This window comes from Nycticebus coucang, chromosome 2 (genome assembly GCF_027406575.1).
Source record: "Nycticebus coucang isolate mNycCou1 chromosome 2, mNycCou1.pri, whole genome shotgun sequence".
NCBI classification, from domain to species: Eukaryota; Metazoa; Chordata; class Mammalia; order Primates; family Lorisidae; genus Nycticebus; species Nycticebus coucang.
In genome coordinates, this window is record NC_069781.1 from 165,549,295 (window position 1) to 165,570,547 (window position 21,253).

Sequence of the window (21,253 nt, forward strand, 5' to 3'; positions counted from 1 at the left end):
GTGAATGTGGGGGCAGAAGACCGGACCTCTGAAACCAGTCACCGTGAGGGCTGAGATCTGGATAGGTAGGTCGCAGCCCGTATGCCAGGACCGGAGCCAGGATGTCTTAGGCGTGCCACTGTGCGTGTGCCTCCTAAATTTCGCCGGCACGTTAATTCCATACCCCCTTCCCCAAAACACATAGATTCAGGCGTACGTTAGCCGTAGCTTTATTCTGCGGGCAGCCCGGCATCAAGCGCAAGACCCAGACATGAGGCAGGAGGACGGCGCAGGAGCCGGCACCGGCACAAGGCTGAAGAGTGCGCGGCCGCCAGTTGGGGGTGAGGGCGGCGGGCCCGCCTGCAAAGAGCTGAGTGCGGCGAGGCGCTGTTCTCGGGACACGTCCCCGCGCAGGTCCAAGAGGGCGGAGACATGGTCCTCACTGCAGGGGCACCACCGAAGACATGTCAGCCCCACCCCCACTATGCCCCTCTCGGATCTCTCCTCCCTCCCAACCACACAGTTCGCCCCATCCCCCGCACCTCACGTCAGGAAATTGTTGCCGCAGGCTCGCCACCTCGAGGCCAAGCATCATGGGGTCGCGGAGGTTCAGCAGCTCCCTCAGGGCGAGCAGCACCGGCGCGCAGTGAGCGCTCTCCTCCAAGCCCTGTGTAGGTTGAGGTACGGTATGGCGCCGACCCTCGGCCCCAACCCAACAAACGTCTATCTGCCCCGCGAGCTCTCACCAAACCGAGGAAAAGCTCCCGAAGCTGGGCAGCATCGTGCCGCAGGCGCTCGGCCACTTGGGTCCTCTCCTCGGCTCCATGGCACACTAGACGGCCCTGCATCAGCGCGTGTAGGTATTGAAGCACCACAGCACGCTCGGCCTCAGCCAACAGCAGCTGCGGGAAAGGCAATCGGGTGGGTCCAGGTCGCCTTTCCCACCCGCGCTGCCCTCTCCCCAGTCTTACCCCCACCCCGACGCACCTGAACTGTGGGATTCCGCACACGCCAGAAATCCCGGCAGAAGCGCTCAGTCCGCTCACACACACTGTCCAGCAGTTCAGGGCTAGATAGCCACTGGCGCGAGGGCAGAGTTTCGAAAAGAGGCTGAGGCGGGGGGACGGGGGCAGCGATGGAGCTTGAGAAATGACCCAGACCTCGCATTGCCCGCTGAGACCCCAATATATATGCTATATCTCCACCTTCCACCTCCGTCCAAATCTGAAGAAGCCTCACCTGGAGCTCCGCGAGCAGCGCTTCTAACACTAGACGGCAGATCCTCCTCTGCAACTCGTCCAGCCCAGCTTCCACTGGAGCCAAAGCCCCTGAAGCTACCCAGTCGAGCTGCAGGACCGATAATGAGGAGCTAGCCGGACCAAAATCACAGCTTCAGGACCAAGGCCAAGGCCCAAGCCCAGGCCCCCGTGGCCCTCAGTGTTCCTGCCAATCCGACGCCACCTTGTGGCGCAAGTGTGTGGCAGAGGGAGCGAGCAGGAAGGCTCCCTGCACTTCTGAAGGCCTAAAGCTGGACAGAGGCTGGAGAGCTGGAAGGGACACAGCCCAAAGGGACCTGCCTTTAATTTGCGGTGTCACCTTGAGCAAATCATTCTTTCAGGTTTTGTTTCCTCATCCGTAAGGGGAGGGAGCTAATCCCAGTGAGGAAAGAGTAAAAATCATCAACTTGTGTGCCCTCCTCGTCCCCACCATAAAGAACATAACCCTAAGAGGAGGGGAACTTTTTCTGTTCTGTAACCCCAGACATTTTCTGGCACAGACCAGGGCCTTGACAAATGTTTGTTGAGCATTATTCATTCATTAGAATAACTGACACTATGTGCCAGGCCCTATGGTAGGTACTTCCCATCCGCTATCTCATGTAATTCTCAGAACACTCCATTATTACCCACATAATACTAATGAGAAAAGTGACATTCTGAGAGATTAGGTAATTTACCCAAGTAGTAATTAGCAGAACTAGGATGGAAACGCCCAGCTATGTGAGTCCAAAGTCCCGAGGGTGGGCTGGGTCCACACATAATAGGCACTTGGTTGGGGGATGAATGTTCCATGGGGACCTCCTGGTACCTGAGTGCTGATTGATGGTTGAGGGCGGCCAGTAGGTAGGACACATAATGAGGGGCCATTGCTTCCCCCCTGATGTGGTCGCGGGAGAATCGGATCAGAGCATCACTGAAGCTGCAATGGGCAGAGGTGGCTGGACTTGGTGCTCCCCTGGAGCCCCCACAACCCCAGTCCCTGATACTCCTGTCCCACCCTCCAGTCCTTGTTTGAAGGTGCCCTTTCCCACTGGTGTGTCTTATTTACTCAATGCCCCTTTGGGCCAGGAGCAGGGCTAGAAATTGGGAGTGGGTCAATGCCTTGGCGGACCTTCTCAGGAAGGCACCCAGCTCTGACAGTGCCATGCCATGCACCTGCCGTTGCAGTGACTCACTGACGAGGCTGGTCACACGAATGTTCTCGTCCAGGATCTACAGGCAGGGATGGGCTGCCATCAGCAAAGCTGTTACCCCTGCCCTCCTCTCTTTTCCCCGTGAAGCTGCCCACTTGCCTGGCCACTCCCTACCCACCTGCAGCACAATAGCTGGCATTGGTGAGTAGTAGAAACCAGATGGGTCTGTACTGGGCTCCTGTTCCCGGAGCCACTCAGCTACCTCCCCATCCAGTGCCTTCCACATCCACTGGGCCACACTTTCCTGGGGGAGAGGGTGAGGGGCAAAAGAATGTAGCAGGGCACTGACCTTGCCATAGGTGAGCAGATATTCACAGATAAAGGCCCACAGCTTCTTTGGACCTGTGCCCCAATTACTCACTTGGACTTTGGCCACAAATGTTGCTTCTAGTTGCTCAATATTCTCCAAGGTCAGGAGGGGTTCCAGCTGGGACACATCAGCCTCAGGCCCCAACGCCAGGCTCCCCATCATTTCCTGCCTGGAGATAGGTGGCATAAGGTGTCACACTGAGCTCCCAGCATCTGATTTGCCCACTCCCCATGCCCCAGAGACACTGACCCCAGGTACACGTGCAGAGCCCAATGCAGCAAGGCAAAGGCATCAGCAGCTCCCAGCTCAGGCCCTGCAAGGAGCTGCTGCAGTCTGCGGCGCAGGCCACTGTGCAGAGTGTGGGCCCATAGCTGGACCACTCTGTAGTGTGGCGGGCAGCAGGGTGCTACTAGTGCTTCAGCTGTGGCCAACTCGGCTGGTAGAGCCACTCGCAGAGCCTCCAGCCACTCTGCTAGAGCCCCTGGACCAGGCAGCAGAGATGTCCCAAAATGGACCTGCTCCAGGCCCTCCTGTAGTGCCCGAAGACAGCGCTGCCGCCAGTCCCGGTGGGCCTGCCCCAGGTGGGTTGTTCGTCCAGCCTCCACTTCTGCCACACGCAGAGCAGCCACCAGCAGGGCTGGATCCTCTCGTGCCAGCTGCCCTGCTGCCCCTGCAGCTGCCTCCACAGCCTGGCCCAGTGCCTCAGCCAGAAGATTGAGCTCCTGGAAGATTGGCAGCTCCAGGCTCCCCAGGGGTGCCCATGTCTCCTCTCGCAGCTGCTCCAGCTCCCGAAGGCTTACATATGCCTCCAAGAGCCGTTTGGCATCAATCAAGGTCTGTGTGTGGGCTACTGCAGCAGGCACTAATTAGGGAGGAAAGGAGACAGCCCTGGGTCTCAGTCTTACCACCAGTACAGTGGGTACACCAGGGGATACTGAGGCCCTGGGACTGGAGTGACGTATAAAATATTTAATAACTGATGCAGTAAATCATTGGCTAATCTAAAAGGATCCAGGCAAAGTCCTAGAGGCCTGGTGGACCAGGTATCAACCCATGAGCTAATGGAATATGAGAAAGTAGAGTATCCTGGAGGAAAAGCAAGGAGAATTAACAAGTGATGCTAGTGGCTATTCACTCAGTCTATTAGGGAAACATTTCAATAGGTTAATGGCCAGAATGGTCAAGTCACTCGACTGCATATCAATTCTGACTCAAGCATCCCATGTTTGGGAAGCCCTGGATGAGCTGATTTGCACCCTGATTTATATGCCATTTGAAGCCTGGGTTACCCCCTAGTAGGTCCCTGGTCTGCCCCTCAATGCAATCCCCCACATAGCACCCCAGCCCCTTGATCAGTGATGGGTGTTTGTGGACTGACTGTTGAAAGCTGAGGCTCAGGATCCCCGCACACTCACCTGCCCGCAGACAAGGCAGCAATTGAGACAGGGCCTGCAGTTGCTTGTGTTGGGAAACCTGTTCCCGTAGAGGCTGTAGGATCTGGGAGGACTTGGATATGCCCTGGAGCAACCCACGGGCCTGGCTCAGGGCTTCCCGGGTTTCCTGCACAGCCTCAAGGGCCTGGGCCAGCTGCCACACACCAGTCTGTACACCTTCCAGGTATGACTGCACCACCGACTAAGGAGAGAAGCAGCTGGTAAGGCACCGCCAGCCCAGTAGACCACCCCAGCATGGGTCCCTGCTCTGGCTCACCTTGATGCGTGCTTCCAGGGAGCAGGTACGCTGCACCTCGCGGCTGCGGTACTGGCCTAGCCTGGCTAGCTGTTCTGGCCGGTAGAAGATGCCTGAAGCCCACTTGAGTGCGGCACCTCGGGCCAGCTGCTCCGCCCTCTCCTGCTCTGGCCACTCAGGCCCTGGGCAGGAAGAGCCTGGGCAGCCGTGTCAGTCAGAAAGGGCCTGCAGGAAGTGGCCTCCAGACTTGCTCGCCTTCCTACCCCTCAGCCTGTCCCAAGGACAGGGCTATAGAGCTCCAGCCAGACCTGGCAGGAATGACCCAACCCCACCATTCCCACCTACTTGCCATGTTCCTCCCCTAGCCCACTTGGAAGGGCTCATACCAGGGGGAAGTGCGGGCTGCATCTCGTCCTTGGCTGCTGAGTCCATGCAGGCCTGGAGAAGCCGGAGCTGAAGTAGGCTGAGATGAGGGTCTCAGATAGAGCAGGAAGAGAGGATGCTCCTTTGAGCAGCTGCTGCAGTCAGGGCCCCTGTGAGGAGGAGGGAGGCTCTTGCCCAGACCCCTCAGGAAATGAGAGGGAGGCAGTGTGATGGGAGTCACCTGGGAGGCCTTGCCTGCTGGCTTTCTCAGTTGTGCCACTGCAGATGCCAAGTGGGCAGGGTGGGACAGGCTCTACTGGACCCCTTTTCTACCCTGAGCAGCACAGGACAGAACTTACCAGGCTTGACTAGACGTCCAGTTCTCCCTCCTCCACAAATGGCCTTGGCCTTGAGAATGGCCCTCTCCCCCAGCAGAGCTAAGCACGCCTTCCACTTGTTCACAGGGGCTGGGTGACTCCAGCTGACTTCAGCACACAGGAGGACAACTCCTCTCTCCAAGGAAGCTGGTCTCCCACTTCTCAGCACAGAAGCCCCTTCTTCCCATCAATGCCCCTCCCTCCCCGAGGCCACCAACAGAAAGGAAGGAAGCTGGGTCTCTGCCTCTTTATTCCCAACAGGAAAGAGCATCTGCACTGAGAGTGGGGAGGGCTGGGCGCCACTTCCCTGAGGGGTGGGGGAAGGGTGTGCTCCTGTGATCAAATCTTGACCAGCCCACCCAGGACCTTTCCGTGCTCAGGACACAGATGTGAGCTAGACTGAGCCTTAACCTGGTGCTGAGGAGGAGTGTGCAGATATGGACACAAAGGACATCACAGTATGAATATTGTGTTGATGCACCCCTCAGAGGAGGTTGTATACCTCTGCAGAGGAGAAACAGATGCAGCCTATTGTGAAGGTTGGCTAAGGGGAACCATAGCAGGAGAGAGGTCATGAAAGCTGGGTTACCTTGACAGTTACAGGGAGCCAGAGGAAGGACTCTAGGGGTCAGCCACTCATTCCCCCAGCTGCCAGGAGTATAAGGTAGTGATGTCTCACAGATGGGTCTGTCAATCAATATTGGGGTAAAAAGGCCTGGTATCCTTGCCTGGATGTGACCACTTCAGAAGGACTACCCCAATTTCAGAGCTCTTGGTGGAACAGACTGAGGACTCTATTATAATGGCATTTGGCCAATTCTGCCTGTCTCATTCCCTTACAAATGAGGATCCCCAATAAGCTTGCTGCAAATCCCTGTCTTAGAGTCCATTTCTCAGAGAATCTGACCTAAAAGATGTAATAACTTAGTGGGCAGGTGCAGTGGCTTAAGCCTGTAATCTCAGCACTGTGGGAAGCCAAGGTGGAGAATCACTTGAGGCCAAGATTCAGTACCATCCTGGGCTATATAATGAGACCTGTCTCTACAAAAAGTAAAAATATTAGGCTGAGCTTGGCACTCTGGCTCATGCCTGTAATCCTAGTACTCTGGGAGGCTGAGGCAGGAGGATTGCTTGAGCTCAGGAATTCTAGACACCAGCCTGAGCAAGAGCAAGACCCTGTATCTACTAAAAATAGAAAAACTAGCCATTGTGGCAGGTCCCTATAGTCCCACCTACTCTGGAGGCTGAGGCAAAAGGATCATCTGATCCCAGGAGTTTGAGGTTGCTATGAGCTAGGCTGATACTACAGCACACTAGCCTGAGGCAACATAGCAAGACCGCATCTCTACAAAAAATAAAAAATCGGCTGAGCTCAGTGGTTCATGCCATAATCCTAGCACTCTGGGAGGTCAGGGGAGGAGGCTTGCTTGAGCTCAGGAGTTCGAGACCAGCCTGAGTAAGAGGGAGAACCTGTCTCTACTAAAAATATAAAAGTTAGCAAGTAGTGTCATGCGTCTGTGTTCCCCTTTACTCAGGAAGCTGAGGCAGGAGGATGACCTGAGTCCAGGACTTTGAGATTTCTGTGAGCTAAGCTGAGGCTATGTCACTCTAGCCCCACTGACAGAGAAAGACTTTGTCTCTAATAAATAAATAAATATCCAGGCATCGTGGGATGTGACTGTAGTACTAGCTACTCTGGAGGCAGGAAGATTACTTGAGCCAAGGAGTTCAAGGTAATAATGACCTGTGATTGGGCCACTGCACTCCAACTTGGGAGAAAGAGCAGTAGACCCTGTCTCTAAAATATTAATGAATGAATTAATTAAAAAGGAGTAATAAATAATATTAAAAATAACAAATGGTCCTAGCAAACACATAATCTTTCCTACATGCCAAGAATTGCTATAAGTACTTCACTTATTATGTTTATACATAGGTAGATACGTTTGCACTGGTGCACTGTAGTGTAGAGGCAAGGGGAAGATGAGGCTGGGATCATGGTTAGAGAAAAGTAAAATGCTTGCTGTTTGGCAGGAAGCGAGGACAGGAATTGAGTGGGTGACCCCAAGACAGTGGGGCAGCCTTTAGGAGCAGGTTTGAGGGAAGTGGTTGGGTTCATCAGGCAGTGTGATGTTGAAGCAGATTCGGGTGGCTCCCACTTCTTTACTGCCGGGGCTGCCCACTGACCTCCAACACATTCCTTCCCAACTTATCAGGTCTCCGGGATCTCCGGAGTAATTTCGTCTTATTCAACACTTAGTCATTTGCAGATGGTCCCTGAAGTTTTGCGTCAGTTCCCTCAGACAGAAATGCACCAGGTTCCCTGGAAGATGCATAGGGCGGAAGCGGAATTAGCGCCTCTGGCTCCGGCGGCCGGGCGGCCAGGAACGGAAGCGGAAGTGGCGGCGGCGCCGGCCTGGCCTGGCCTGGCTGTAGGCAGGCGGCGGGCGGGCGTGATGGCGGAGGCCGGGCCGCAGGCGCCGCCGCCCCCGGGCACTCCAAGCCGACACGAGAAGAGTCTGGGACTTCTTACCACCAAGTTCGTGTCCCTTCTGCAAGAGGCCAAGGACGGCGTGCTTGACCTCAAGCTGGTGCGGCCCGGGCTAAGAGGCGACCAGGAGGGGATGGTGGACCAGGCCGGGGCTGGTAGCGGGAACCCTTGGGGTGGTCCAGCTGGATTTTCCCAGAGCCAGCCGCTAGCGTGCGCTTTTTCACAGGAGAAAGGCTGAAGGTTGTTTCATTCATTTGGCTAAGGTCATTGAGCGTCAGCTGTGTGCCAGGCTTAGGGCTGCAGGTGCTCGACCTCGTGGCCCTTCTTGGCTGGCATGAGAAGAGCATCAGAACATCAGTTCAGGGTTGTGCCAGGTCTCTTCTCACTCTGCGATCCTGAGCTGCAGTAGTGGGAAGCACTACAGGATTGGGACCCAAGTCACCCACCTCTTCAGATAGCCGGGGGTACACCTGAGAGTGGAGCTGAGCATTCTCCACTGTGTTCTGTCTGTCAGGCAGCTGACACCCTAGCTGTGCGCCAGAAGCGGCGGATTTATGACATTACCAACGTGTTGGAAGGTATTGGGCTAATCGAGAAAAAATCCAAGAACAGCATCCAGTGGAAGTGAGTGGGGGATATATGGGAGGGCAGTAGGGTATCCTGTCCAGAAGAATCAGGGGTATAGGGTGGAGGGTGCAGGAGAGGACAGGAGCCATGGGACCCAGAGTTCCTGGCAGTCTCTCTCATCCCCACTCCTTGGGCTCAGGGGTGTGGGGCCTGGCTGCAATACCCGAGAGATTGCTGACAAGTTGATTGAGCTCAAAGCAGAGATCGAAGAGCTGCAGCAGAGGGAGCAAGAACTGGACCAGCACAAGGTGTGGGTGCAGCAAAGCATCCGGAATGTTACAGAGGATGTACAAAACAGCTGATATCCTCCTGTCGGTCCCTTTTCTGGGGGAGTGGGCAAGGAGCCCTCTGTTTTAGTTGGGGTTTCTCTGTGTGCCCTGGACCCTGTTCCTCTTGGGAGGATTGTCCTGTAGCCTCTGGTGAGGTCCCAGCCTCAGGCCCCTTCTTCAGAGCCCCTTCTCCTCCAGTCTGGGCCTGTAACCCATGCCTATGTGGACCCCAGTCCCCAGAACTTAATCTGAGGGCTTGTGTGTCAGACCTCTGCTGAAGAGTTGGGTCTTCTCTGTAGCCTGCCGTCTGTCGCCATAGGCAGGGCATCAGCCATTCTCCTTAACCCCCACACTTTGGCCTACGTGACTCATGAGGACATCTGCAGATGTTTTGCTGGTGAGCAGAGCCTGGGTAGGGGGATACAGGGGTGGGGTTGGGCTGGGTTACAGCCCTGAGTATTGGGCTAAGTGTCCAAGGAGAGTCATCTCTTAAAATCCTGGGGCCTGCCCAAGGAGGAACCAGGCAGGGTAAGTCTTCTGTCTGAGGGTCACTGGGACCCTGTGGAACCCAACTATACTAAGAGGGTATAAGAATTCTGGAGTAGGTCCCTGGGTTTGTTCCCATTTGCATCATCCCCTGGATTTGGCTTCTTGGGCATGATAAAGGCACAACGGGAGGGAGAGAGTGTGTGTGGATATGCTTGTGTGCTGGCTCTGGCATGCTCATGCGCAGCGGATGGTGATACCTTCTTTTAACTTGTAGTTAATTTGATGGCATTGTGGACACAGGAGCTGTTCTTTTTCTACCTTATACCTCCCTCAAGCCAGTCTTAGGAAGGGGACATTGGCCTTAGGCAGAATACCTGTACCCAGAGAACAGCTTTGTCAATCAAAGAGTGAGGTGTCATGGCCAGCAATCTTTTGCTGCATATCTTCGAATCCAGATTTCCTTGTTACTGACCCTGACCTCTTGGGGAGTGAAAAGCTTTAGCTTTGTCCAGCCAGTATGGGAGATAGGTGAGGCCTATTCTCTGGTCCCTCAGACTGTGGTCTCCTGCCTTGCTTCAAGGGGCAAGAACTTGCATTGCCAGCCAGATTGAGCCCATGGGCTCTGACCCATTCTCTTTGTCATTCTAGGAGATACTCTCCTGGCCATCCGGGCCCCATCGGGCACCAGCCTGGAGGTGCCCATCCCAGAGGTGGGTGCTCAGCTCAGGCAGGCGGGGTTGATTGAGGGCGGGTGCTGGCTGTGGAGCGTGATAAGTCCCGGGTGGGGCAGGTAGGGGGAGGCCTAGGGTTTGGGGTTATCTAGGAGGATGGGCAGCTTGAGTGGGAGAGGACAGTGGCCCTGACCCAAGGTCAGGCAGGAGCCGAGCCTGCCTCCAGTTCCACCTGTCCCCTCCTCTACCACTCACCTTCAGGGTCTCAATGGGCAGAAGAAGTACCAGATTCACCTAAAGAGTGTGAGTGGCCCCATCGAGGTGCTGCTGGTGAACAAGGAGGCATGGAGCTCACCACCTGTGGCTGTGCCTGTGCCACCACCTGAAGATCTGCTTCAGAGCCCACCTGCTGTGTCTACCCCTCCACCTCTGCCCAAGCCTACCCTGGAAGCCTCACGCCCAGGCAGTCCCCAGCCAAGCACCCCAGCCCCTGTTTCTGGCAGCACCGAAGTCCTGGGGGTGGCCAGCCCAGCAGCTGAGATCACAGGTGAGGCACAGTAGGAGCTAGTAATGGGTCCAAGAGGTGACACTTGTGTTTTGTGGAATCCTATACTCAGAGTTAGAAGAGACTTTGAGGGGGTTGTCCTTTTCATGGCCTCCACCAGCCTCCCCTTGCAAGGGCAGCGAATGATCTCTTTAACAGGGAAGCTCTGACCGTGCACAGGGCCATTAATGGTGACGGTTCCCCCAGATCCACCGGTGTGTAACTTATTATTACCACCTTTTTTATCTGCCACAGCAGATACATCCATGAGTCTCCGTCTTCTAAGCCTTATGTCTGTGTCTCCTTTAGTGACTCGTTTGCAGGATACCTATTTTGGGTCAACTGGCAATGCCTGTTTCTCCTGGGATCTGAGAATTAGGAATGTCCATCCTGGCCATGGGTTCTAGCACAGTTAGGTTCAATGACCCACTTCCTGCCCTCATGTGACTGGAATTGGGGGATGTGTTTGCAGTTAGTGGTGGCCCTGGAACCGATAGCAAGGACAATAGTGAGCTTAGCTCACTCCCACTGGGCCCAACAGCACTGGACACCCGGCCACTGCAGTCTTCTGCCCTGCTAGACAGCAGCAGCAGCAGCAGTAATAGCAGCAGTTCATCTGGACCCAACCCTTCTACCTCTTTTGAGCCCATCAAGGCAGATCCCACAGGTGGTGAGTACCTGTCCACCCTCGGGTGGAAAGGATCCAGCTTCTACCTAGGTCAGAAGCACCACTAGGGCCGGAACCCAGCTCGCCTGTGAACCCCCACCTGACACAGAGCTCTCTGCCAGCCAGAGTGAAGTACCCTTTTTTCCTCCTTCCTGTGCAGAGAACTCCTTGGCCCTCTTTCAAGCCCTGCCTGCCACCCCTCAGAACACCACTAAGTCTCTCTTACCACTCTAATTGATACTGTTCTTCTGTGTCCCCTCTCTCACCTTCCTTTCTGTCTGGACTCATTGAAAAAGTAATCTCTTCCTTTTTTTTTTTTTTTTTTTTGTAGAGACAGAGTCTCACTGTACCACCCTCGGGTAGAGTGCCGTGGCGTCACACGGCTCACAGCAACCTCTAACTCTTGGGCTTACGTGATTCTCTTGCCTCAGCCTCCCGAGCAGCTGGGACTACAGGCGCCCGCCACAACGCCCTGCTATTTTTTTTGTTGCAGTTTGGCCGGGGCTGGGTTTGAACCCGCCACCCTCAGCATATGGGGCCGGCGCCCTACTCACTGAGCCACAGGCACCGCCCTTTTTTTTTTTTTTTTTTTTGTGACAGAGTCTCACTCAGTCACCCTGGGTAGAGTGCTGTGATGTCATAGCTGATAGCAACCTCAAACTCTTGGGGTCAAACAGTCCTTTTGCCTCAGCCTCTTGAGTAGCTAAGACTCTAGGCACCGGCCACAATGCCCAGCTAGTTTTTCTCAAGATGGGGTCTCGGGTGGTGCCTGTGGCTCAGTGGGTAGGGCGCTGGCCCCATATGCCGAGGGTGGCGGGTTCAAACCCGGCCCCGGCCAAACTGCAACAACAACAACAAAAAAAGAAAATAGCCAGGCGTTGTGGCAGGCGCCTGTAGTCCCAGCTACTCTGGAGGCTGAGGCAAGAGAATAGCCTAAGCCCAGGAGTTGGAGGTTGCTGTGAGCTGTGTGACACTACGGCACTCTACCAAGGGCAATAAAGTGAGACTCTGTCTCTACAAAAAAAAAAAAATGATGGGGTCTCGCTCTTGCTCAGGCTGGTCTCAAACTCCTGAGCTCAGGTGATAGTCCTGCCTTGGCCTCCTGGAGTGTTAGGATTACAGGTGTGAGCCACTGCGCCCGGCCCTCCCTCTAAATCTTGCTCTTCTGGTCACTCTCAGATTGTAACAGTCACCTACCCCTAGCACCACAGCAGTGCCACTTTTGAGAAGTTGCTGAAAACTCAACTACCAAGTCCAGTGAATTTCTGGCATGTTTTGCTTAGGTGTCCTCTTGTTCCATGTTAATATTCTTTTCTCCTTTGGCTTTAATGATGCCAGATTTTTTTTTTTTAACTTCACTGGCTTCTCCTTGAACTCTTTCTGGCACTTCCTTGAACATTGGCACATCTGGGCCTTTATCCCATTTTATCCCATTTATCCCATTTTAAGAGGGCCTCAACTTTGGGTGGGTGAATGGCCAGACACTGCCTTTCTTGGTCTCTTGCCTGATCCCCACACTGCTATATCCACCTGACATCCTCTTCATATCCAGTGGACACCTCAGTCCCACGTGTCCTCAGCCAAATTCACTTTCCTCCCAAAACGTGCTTTTCCACCTTGGTGCATACCCTGTATCACTCCAGTTCATCTTCTCACTCCTCCCTCCGCTACCTGTCCCCTGTTAGCTGAGCATTCTATCCCAGACACCTCCTCCTGTCTCTCTTGCATCCTTAGCACTTAGGATGACTCCTGGCCACCTCTTAGATTCTTTAGCATCTTTCTCTTTACCCTGACTAACAGAACAATCTTCTTGAAACACAAGCCTGACTGGCATTTCTGTTTACAAAAGTACTTTTTTTTTTTTTTTTTTTTCAAGAAATAGGGGTCTTGCTTTATCTCCCACGCTGGAGTGTAGTGGCTGATCATATCTCACTGCAACCTTGAACGCCCAGGCTAAAAGCAATCCCCCTGCTTTAGCCTCCCAAGTAGCTGGGACTATAGACATGTATTATCATGCCTGGCTAATTTTTTTTTTTTTTTTTTGAGACAGAGCCTCAAGCTGTTGCCCTGGGTAGAGTGCTGTGGCATCACAGCTCACAGCAACTTCCAACTCCTGGGCTTAAGCAAGTCTGCCTCCGCCTCCCAAGTAGCTGGGACTACAGGCACCCTCCACAACACCTGGCTATTTTTTGGTTGTAGCCATCATTGTTGTTTGGCGGGGGCCAGGCTAGATTTGAACCTGCCAGCTCAGGTATATGTGGCTGGTGCCTTAACTGCTTGAGCCACAGGCGCCCAGCCCCATTTTATTTTTTGTTTTTAAGACAGTCTTGTTTTGTCACCTTAGGAGAGTGCCATGGTGTCATAGCTCACAGCAACCTCAAACTCTTGGACTTGGCTTGGCGCCTATAGCTCAGCGGCTAGAGCGCTAGCCACATACACCGGAGCTGGTGAGTTCGAACCCAGCCTGGGCCTGCCAAACAACAACTATAACCAAAAAAAATAGCCGGGCATTGTAGTCCCAGCTACTTGGGACGCTGAGGACAAGAGAATCGCTTTAGCCCCAGAGTTTGAAGTTGTGAGCTGTAACGTCACAGCACTCTACACCAAGGGACATAGACTCTGTCTCAAAAAAAAAAAAAAACTCTTGGACTCAAGTGATCCTCTTCCCTCAGCCTTATGAGTAGCTGGGACTACAGTTCCCTGTCACAACTCCCAACTTTCTATTTTTAGTAGAGATGGGGGTCTCCCTCTTGCTTAGGGTGGTCTCGAACTCTGGAGCTTAACCAATCCATATGCCTCAGCCACCTAGAGTGCTAGGATTACAGGCGTGAACCATCGTAACCAGCCAATTATTTTATTTTATTTTTTGTAAAGATAGGGGACTCACTATCTCAGGGTGGTCTTGAACCTCTGGTCTCAAGCAATTCACTGGCCTCAGCCTCCCAAAGTGTTGGATTACAGGCATCAGCCACATGCCTGGCCCAAAGGTACCTTTTTAATGGCTCCCTAAGGCCCACTGGATAAAATCTAAGCTCCTGAATCTGGCATGTGAAGTTCCTTGTGGTCCTTTCTAGTTTCATTTTCTGCTTCCCATATGTGTCCTCTGGGTCAGAGCTTTGTAGCACTAGCCCCTCCCTTTGAAGTGTCTATCCCCACTTTAGCCAGGTGACCTGACCCAGGTGTGGGCTCTGATCCTTGCACAGAGCAGGTGCTCAGCAAGAGTAGGAAAGAATGGGGCATCTTTTTGCGCACACTCAGCCCAGCAATGGAGGGGCGTGTGTTGCCCTTCTGTAGCACCTCCAAGTTAGAGAGGCTATAGGCTGTATCAGGCTGGGCACAGTGGCTCACGCCTGTAATCTTAACACTCTGGGAGGCTGAGGCAGGAAGATCCCTTGAGCTCTGGAGTTGAAGATCAGCCTGAGCAAGAGTGAGACCCATTTCTATTAACAATAGAAAAATTAGCCTGGCATTATGGTGGGGGCCTGTAGTCCCAGCTACTTGGGAGGCTGAGGCAGGAAGATCACTTCAGTCTAAGAGTTTGAGGTTGCTGTGAGCTGGTCTGATGCCTGGGCACTCTAGCCTGGGGCAACAGAGTGAGACTGTCTGGAAAAAAAAAAGAAAGACTGTACTGGTTACCTGCAGTGGGTCTTTAGTATTCTGGGCTCAGCACTGAGGAATTCAGGTCTAGCAGGTGAAACCAAGAGATGATGCAAGCACGGCCTAGGGCAGGGCTTGTGTTTCCTTGGACATGTGGAGCCCTAGGTTGTTGGTGGTATAGGATCTGAGAAAGGCAGGGGCTGCAATGGGACCAGACTGGACCTCTGTACCTTGAGTATGGCTTCCTTGTTTTTCAGTTCTGGAACTTCCCAAAGAGCTGTCAGAAATCTTTGATCCCACAAGAGGTAGGCTGCAGTCCTCCCTGGGCCTGGGAGTAAGGGACATAGCTCATTGGGTTGTATGGCTGTTTTCTTGCCCTTCTGAGGACCTTATGGTCATGCTTGGTACCTGGGGAAAGGGTAAAGCTCCTGAGGGGTAGTGGGGGTTCCCTTTTATGGGCTTTGGTGGGTAGAGAGGTGGGAGCTGGAATGTAACTGAGCTCTTTCTCCCTTCCCAGAATGCATGAGTTCAGAGCTACTGGAGGAGTTGATGTCCTCAGAAGGTGGGTGGCCTGGGATGGTGGAGGGTGGGTTTGGGCAGGGGGTTGGGCAGCTGCTGGGTGGGGCCTCAGCCTAGTGCTCTCTGCAGTGTTTGCCCCTCTCCTCCGCCTTTCTCCACCCCCGGGAGACCACGATTACATCTACAACCTGGACGAGAGTGAAGGTGTCTGTGACCTCTTTGATGTGCCTGTTCTCAACCTCTGACTGACAGGGACATTCCCTGTGTGGCCAGGACCCAGATTGACCTGGGGGCTGCCTGGGGACCTCCCTCACTCACCCTTACACAGCTTGAGAGCCACAGACTCCTGGTTCCCCAGCCTCCCCTCTGCACAGTTCTGGCCACAGCTCTCATTCCTGCTGTGGCACTCACACTGTGCTTGCTGTGTAGGGGAAAGGGGTTTAGCCCCCACCACCATGGAGCCAAAGTGTTTGTTTCTCCTTTTCTGGGGCTTGTTCGTTGCAGGCCGAGCTGCCACCCAGTGGCACAGACCTGAGGACTCACCACTGCCCCCTTAGAGCAGCTTGTCCAGCCCCACTGCCCTATTCCTGCTAGCGGGTCACTCTCTAGGAGAAAAGGGTGGGGTGGAACTGGGCACGTCCCAGCACCACCCCTAGCTTCCTTCGCTGCTCCCTCCCCCTTGACCCTCCAGTTCCTCCTGGACCTCCTATGTGCCCCTTCTTCTGCTGGGCCCTTAGTCCTGACAACCTGCAGGTGGTGGTGGGGAGGTGTTAACAGGAAGGAACAGAGGTCTCCAGCTAGAAAACTGGGTGCTCTGTACCTGAGGATTAGCCCAACCTCCTGCTGCCCCATTGCCCCCTTTATTTCCATTTATTCATTTACCCTCATGTAGAGCCATTTGCAGAGATTTAGAAAGATTTACAGTAACAAATGGATTCCTATATAAAAGATTATTTTTATACTTTTTGCAGCAAAAGGAAATTGTAATATTTGTACAGTGTCCAAGTGAATAAAAATAATGCCTAAGGCTATCTCTGACCTGGTTCTTTGGGCCTCTCCTTGGGACTGTGCTGGCCGGATTGGTGGTGGGACTGGAATGGGAGGTGAGGTAGCCTGCCCTCCCCGCCTCCACCTGCCGCACCTTGGGGCGGGGCGAGCCGGCTGGGGCGGGGCAGGGCAGAACAGAACAGGCGCCGTCCTACCTTCCTACCCCGGGACTCCAACCCGGAACTAGCTTCCCTTGGGAAGGCCGCAGTCCCTGGTCAGGAGCGGGAGCCTGGACCGTGAGTGCAGGCCACTGCACTGGGGCCTGGTCGCGAACAGAGGAACGCCCTCGTTCCCAGGAGCCCCGGGCCAGTTGAGTCCAACCTCGGCTGGAGGTTGCACAGTGTGCTGAAAGTGTGGGCGTCCACGCCCAGGCTGGACTATGTCGCCCCCGCGGAACGTGGTGAAGATTGCCGTCCAGATGCGTGACGCCATCCCGCAGCTCATCCAGCTGGACCAGGTCACCAGACCTGTCCCACCTCCATCTGCCCTACCGCCTTTCCCTGGGCCGCCCCTTTCCCTGGGAACAGCCCACCCCACTCCTCCCCCGAGGCTTTTCCCCAGCCCCCTCTACTCTGCCCGGTGAGTGACCGCTCCACTTGCAGGCAAAGCCCCTGGCCGCTGTGCTGAAGGAGGTGTGCGACGCGTGAGTGGGGCCAGCCGGGCCAGAGGTTGGGAGAGGGCGGGCAGGAGGGGCACCCTACCTGCCTCACCGCACCTCCGCGCCCCGCAGATGGAGCCTGACTCACTCTGAGCGCTATGCCCTGCAGTTTGCTGATGGGCACAGGAGATACATCACCGAGAATGTGAGTCCCCTCTCCCCCAGCCCACACACTCCACTCTGACCCCTCTAAAACACCTAGCCCTGGGGCCCCAAACTCATCCCACTCTCTGGAATGTGATCTTTTACGGACACCACCCCCCCCACACACACAGTTTCTCTGACAACCTAATTGACCACCCTCAGATCTTGTCCTGACTCTACTGCCCTCTCCGCTCTCTTCTCCAGAACCGCGCTGAGATCAAGAATGGCAGCATCCTGTGCCTCAGTACTGCCCCAGTAATGTCCCTCCCTGCCAGCCCCTCATTTCTTGCCCCTCCCCTGGTCTCTCCTCTGCCCGGCTCCCTTGCCCCGAGTCCCAGCCAAGCAGTGCACCACCTTGTGGACACCAGGGTTCCTGCCCTTCAGCTCTCACCCTTGCAGCACCCAGCCTCCTCACCTCTGCTCATGCTCCCGCTCCTGCTAGGACCTACAGGCTGAGCAGCTGTTGGGTGGGCTGCAAAGTGGGAGTCGTGAAGGGCGCCGGGAAGCCCTGAGACGCCTCGTGCTGCTGGCCTCAGACATGACCTTTGCCCGGGAGGTCATCAGCCGTGATGGGCTGCAGAGATTAGGCACCATCATTGAAGATGGGGACGAGTGAGCACAAGACTACTATGGCTGGGGGACACTGGTGGGGGAAGAGGGTGGGGCTTAAGGGGACACTGGTGGGGGGAAAGGTGGGGGGGGCTTAAGGATCCTGGTCTGGTCCTGCTCAGCTTCAGATGTCCTTCTTAGCCTAGGAGAAGTCCTTGCCCTTGGCCTGAGGGCCTTCATGGAGCTCATGGAACATGGTGTGGTGTCCTGGGAGACTCTCAGCATCCCCTTTGTAAAGAAGGTAGGTGGTGGGGCAGTGGGTGGGGTCTGCAGAGCAGTGCTGGAACTAGCTGCCATGATGGGGAGGTGGTGACACTCCTTACCCCTTTCATAGGTGGTAAGCTATGTGAACATGAACCTGATGGATGCCTCTGTGCAACCCCTAGCCCTTGGGCTGCTAGAGAGTGTGACCTTGAGCAGCCATGCCCTGGGCCAGCTGGTTAAGAGTGAGGTGCCACTGGATAGACTGCTGGTGCACCTACAGGTGTAAGCCTCTGGGTACAGATGGGGGGGAGCAGGATTGGATCCTAGGTGTTCAGCTGAGTCCTTTTCTGGCCACAGGATGAACCAGCAGCTGCAAACCAAGGCCATGGCACTGCTCACAGCCTTGTTGCAGGGGGCCATCACTGAGGAACGCAAGGTCAGTGTCCACTGGGGGCTGGATGGGGCAAAGCTGGTAGGCACTATGCTCAGCCCTGAGGATAAGTCATCTAAGCCCCCTTCCCATCCCTCAGCACATGCTTGACTACCTCTGGCAGAAAAATCTTCGCCAGTTCATTTATAAGGTAGGAAGGAATGGGCCAGGGAAATCCTTCCCTGCTCCTCTGCCAGTGAGCCCATGCTCACCCCCACAATTGGCTATCCTCCAGAACATCATCCACAGTGCAGCACCCCTGGGTGACGAGATGGCTCATCACCTGTATGTGCTGCAGGCCCTCACACTGGGGCTGCTGGAGCAGCGCATGCGAACGCCTCTGGATCCCTATAGTCAGGTACATGTATTTGAGGAGGGCACAAGCTGGCTCTAGGCTTTGTATCCACAATCTTGACACTCTCCCCAACAATGCCCCCAGGAGCAGCGGGAGCAGCTGCAGGCCCTGCGCCAGGCTGCCTTTGAGCCAGAGGGGGAGTCCCTGGGCACTGGGCTGAGTGCTGACCGCCGCCGTTCCCTCTGTGCCCGAGAGTTCCGCAAACTGGGCTTCTCAGTGAGTGACCTCTACCCAGCTCTCACCACTGCCTCAGCCCAGGGCTATTGTTCCAAAGGGCCAGAGCCCTTCTTCAACTGCATGTACCCCCTTCCCCCAGAATAGCAACCCAGCGCAGGACCTAGAGCGCGTGCCCCCTGGCCTGCTGGCCCTGGACAACATGGTGTACTTCTCCAGACATGCACCCAGTGCATACAGTAGGGTCAGTGCAGGGAGGGGTGGGGGATAGCAGCACCCCTCTTCCCTTAGCAAGGTCTCTGTGGGCTTGTCTATGACTATCTAGCCCATTCTCTGCTCTCCACCACCCCAGTTTGTGTTGGAGAACAGCAGCCGTGAGGACAAGCACGAGTGCCCCTTTGCCCGGAGCAGTGTCCAGCTGACAGTGTTGCTGTGTGAGCTGCTCCATGTTGGGGACCCCTGTAAGCAGGACTTGCCTGGGCACTGTGTATCTGAGAACAGGGTGCGGAAGGGCAGAGAGGGCCAGGGGCTGTACACACTTTCTCCCTGAGCCCCTCCTGCCCCCCTGCTCCAGGCTCCGAGACGGCCCAGGACTTCTCACCCATGTTCTTCGGCCAAGACCACAGCTTCCATGAGCTCTTCTGTGTGGGCATCCAGCTGCTGAACAAGACCTGGAAGGAGATGCGGGCTACGCAGGAGGACTTTGACAAGGTAGGGAGCTGGGAAACCTGGGTCAGGGCAGGGGGCTCTTCTGGGCATGTGCACAGAGCTTAGGCCCTGAGCTGAGCTTGGGGTGCTGCAGGTCATGCAGGTGGTACGGGAGCAGCTGGCCCGAACACTGGCCCTGAAGCCCACCTCCCTGGAGCTCTTCCGCACCAAGGTGAATGCACTCACCTATGGTGAGGTGCTGCGGCTGCGGCAGACAGAGCGGCTACACCAGGAGGGCACGTTGGCTCCTCCCATACTGTGAGTCCCAGTTCTGGCCCCATCTTCCTGGGCACCCACAGGCCATGCCCCAGGTCAGTCCTGGTCAGTGATTTTCCCCTCAATCCAGGGAGCTGCGAGAGAAATTGAAGCCAGAGCTCCTGGGCCTCATCCGCCAGCAGCGTTTGCTCCGCCTCTGCGAGGGGACTCTCTTTCGCAAGATCAGCAGCCGCAGGCGCCAGGGTCTCTCAGTGGGCAGAGGTGGGGTGGAGAGTGGTTGGCTTGGGGTCAGGGCCCCAGCAGCACTCCTGTTCTCTTCCCCTTTCTCTGCATAGACAAGCTATGGTTCTGCTGTCTGTCCCCCAACCACAAAGTGCTACAGTATGGGGATGTGGACGAAGGCACTGACACACCCACCCCTGAGAGCCTGCCTGAGCAGCGTAAGAAGGGTGAGGGCTGGGGCTAGACACCTGCTCCCCTCAGACCAGCCCATGCCCTGGGGCCACCTGGGCCCCCAGTGGTCAGCCCAGTCTTCTTTCTGCAGTCCCTGTGGCGGACATCAGGGCACTCCTGACAGGCAAGGACTGTCCCCACGTCCGGGAGAAGGGCTCTGGGAAACAGAATAAGGTGAGTGCTAGGGGGCTCCCTCCTGCTTGCCCCTGCCTGCCCTGCTCCCTGCTCAGTGCCCCTGCTGCCTTGCTTCCCCAGGACCTTTGTGAGTTGGCTTTCTCAGTCAGCTATGACCGTGGGGAGGAGGAGGCACACCTCAACTTCATTGCACCCTCCAAGAGGGAGGTGAGTGTCTGGGCCAGGCTGAGTTGACTGGATGGGCAGGGGGAACAGTGGGCAGGTCCTCATGGAGCTGGTTCTGTCTTCAGTTCTACTTGTGGACAGATGGGCTGAGCGCCCTGCTGGGCAGTCCCATGGGTAGTGAGCAGACGCGGCAGGACCTGGAGCAGCTGCTAACCATGGAGACCAAGCTGCGGTTATTGGAGCTGGAGAATGTGCCCATCCCTGAGCAGCCACCCCCCATTCCTCCACCCCCCACAAACTTCAACTTCTGCTATGACTGCAGCATCACTGAACCTTGACAGGGAGATTGGCCAAGGGCCACAGCTGCTGCCACTGCTACAGCCCTGAAGGGTGGAGGGTACAGAAATACAGCACTTTGACCCGCAGGGACCACAACAGAAATAAAGTCTGCTTGGCTCTTGGATATGTGTTGAGCCAGCTCTGAACTTTATGGGCCTAGCCTGTGACCGACAGTGACAAGTCTTCCCCTTCTGCCTTCAAATTTAGCTGGTAGATAAGATAGGACTTTGGGCTAGAACCACAACTTAGGCAGCTGCAGTTGGGGGGCAGACAGGCTGGAGCTCTTTCTCTTCTTCAGTATGAGCCCTCGACCTCCCTCAGTGCTGGGTCTGTGGACAGGGATGGTCTGTGGTCTGGGGATACCAGTCAAGGGAAAGAGCAGAGCAGGAGGCATCGCCCCAAATGGATACTTCCCTGGGCAGCATAAACAGAGACTAGTTTGAGGACCATGATTCCAGAGGGCTCCTGACAGTCTGAACTCAGTCCTCAACCCTGGTAGCCCTGCCTGGTGTCCTTTGTAGGACTTGGAGGCTTCTGGTGACAGGCATAAA

General features: G+C 55.4%; 3 protein-coding genes across 6 annotated transcripts; 2 read left to right on the forward strand and 1 right to left on the reverse strand.

Moving 5' to 3' along the window:
- Positions 1-9: 9 nt before the first annotated feature.
- Positions 10-7,515, reverse strand: EXOC3L1 (exocyst complex component 3 like 1). Its single transcript, XM_053603740.1, has 15 exons — positions 7,379-7,515; positions 5,174-5,878; positions 4,838-4,984; positions 4,473-4,648; positions 4,178-4,397; positions 3,012-3,624; positions 2,814-2,931; positions 2,571-2,696; positions 2,371-2,471; positions 2,068-2,178; positions 1,219-1,348; positions 967-1,089; positions 726-881; positions 522-646; positions 10-421 (listed from the first exon to the last, which is right to left on the reverse strand). Exons 3-15 carry the CDS (start codon positions 4,881-4,883, stop codon positions 232-234), a joined length of 2,235 nt encoding a protein of 744 aa, XP_053459715.1. The 5' UTR covers positions 4,884-4,984; positions 5,174-5,878; positions 7,379-7,515; the 3' UTR covers positions 10-231.
- A 64-nt stretch (positions 7,516-7,579) lies between these two features.
- E2F4 (E2F transcription factor 4) lies at positions 7,580-16,096 on the forward strand. Of its 2 annotated transcripts, XM_053603905.1 has the most exons (10): positions 7,580-7,782; positions 8,197-8,306; positions 8,449-8,610; positions 8,932-8,975; positions 9,716-9,777; positions 10,000-10,285; positions 10,755-10,952; positions 14,804-14,851; positions 15,064-15,108; positions 15,195-16,096. In XM_053603905.1, the coding sequence occupies exons 1-10, from the start codon at positions 7,648-7,650 to the stop codon at positions 15,308-15,310; spliced, it is 1,206 nt and encodes a 401-aa protein (XP_053459880.1). In that variant the 5' UTR covers positions 7,580-7,647; the 3' UTR covers positions 15,311-16,096. The 2 variants fall into 2 exon arrangements, with proteins under 2 accessions (XP_053459880.1, XP_053459881.1); XM_053603906.1 differs by lacking the exon at positions 10,755-10,952.
- A 53-nt stretch (positions 16,097-16,149) lies between these two features.
- Positions 16,150-20,826, forward strand: ELMO3 (engulfment and cell motility 3). Of its 3 annotated transcripts, XM_053603903.1 has the most exons (20): positions 16,150-16,569; positions 16,715-16,755; positions 16,843-16,915; positions 17,119-17,169; positions 17,357-17,526; positions 17,665-17,764; positions 17,858-18,009; positions 18,085-18,163; positions 18,258-18,308; positions 18,393-18,515; positions 18,597-18,728; positions 18,829-18,930; positions 19,039-19,147; positions 19,261-19,397; positions 19,489-19,652; positions 19,741-19,853; positions 19,946-20,050; positions 20,155-20,237; positions 20,319-20,405; positions 20,489-20,826. In XM_053603903.1, exons 1-20 carry the CDS (start codon positions 16,492-16,494, stop codon positions 20,699-20,701), a joined length of 2,163 nt encoding a protein of 720 aa, XP_053459878.1. In that variant the 5' UTR covers positions 16,150-16,491; the 3' UTR covers positions 20,702-20,826. The 3 variants fall into 3 exon arrangements, with proteins under 3 accessions (XP_053459878.1, XP_053459877.1, XP_053459879.1); XM_053603902.1 differs by having other exon boundaries at positions 18,258-18,515; XM_053603904.1 differs by lacking the exon at positions 18,829-18,930 and having other exon boundaries at positions 18,258-18,515.
- Positions 20,827-21,253: the final 427 nt, after the last annotated feature.

What these genes read in the sequence shown, in the direction of transcription:
- EXOC3L1 (XM_053603740.1), bottom strand. Translation starts at nt 4,883, where the DNA reads ATGGACTCAGCAGCCAAGGACGAGATGCAGCCCGCACTTCCCCCTG. An exon ending in TGCCAGCTATTGTGCTGCAG is followed by an intron (nt 2,472 to 2,570) that starts GTGGGTAGGGAG and finishes CCCTGCCTGTAG; the next exon opens with ATCCTGGACGAGAACATTCG. An exon ending in GGGAGCTTTTCCTCGGTTTG is followed by an intron (nt 647 to 725) that starts GTGAGAGCTCGC and finishes CAACCTACACAG; the next exon opens with GGCTTGGAGGAGAGCGCTCA.
- E2F4 (XM_053603905.1), top strand. Translation starts at nt 7,648, where the DNA reads ATGGCGGAGGCCGGGCCGCAGGCGCCGCCGCCCCCGGGCACTCCAAGC. An exon ending in TGGAGGTGCCCATCCCAGAG is followed by an intron (nt 9,778 to 9,999) that starts GTGGGTGCTCAG and finishes ACTCACCTTCAG; the next exon opens with GGTCTCAATGGGCAGAAGAA. An exon ending in GGAGTTGATGTCCTCAGAAG is followed by an intron (nt 15,109 to 15,194) that starts GTGGGTGGCCTG and finishes TGCTCTCTGCAG; the next exon opens with TGTTTGCCCCTCTCCTCCGC.
- ELMO3 (XM_053603902.1), top strand. Translation starts at nt 16,492, where the DNA reads ATGTCGCCCCCGCGGAACGTGGTGAAGATTGCCGTCCAGATGCGTGAC. An exon ending in GCATCCCCTTTGTAAAGAAG is followed by an intron (nt 17,765 to 17,857) that starts GTAGGTGGTGGG and finishes CCCCTTTCATAG; the next exon opens with GTGGTAAGCTATGTGAACAT. An exon ending in CTCTGGATCCCTATAGTCAG is followed by an intron (nt 18,516 to 18,596) that starts GTACATGTATTT and finishes CAATGCCCCCAG; the next exon opens with GAGCAGCGGGAGCAGCTGCA.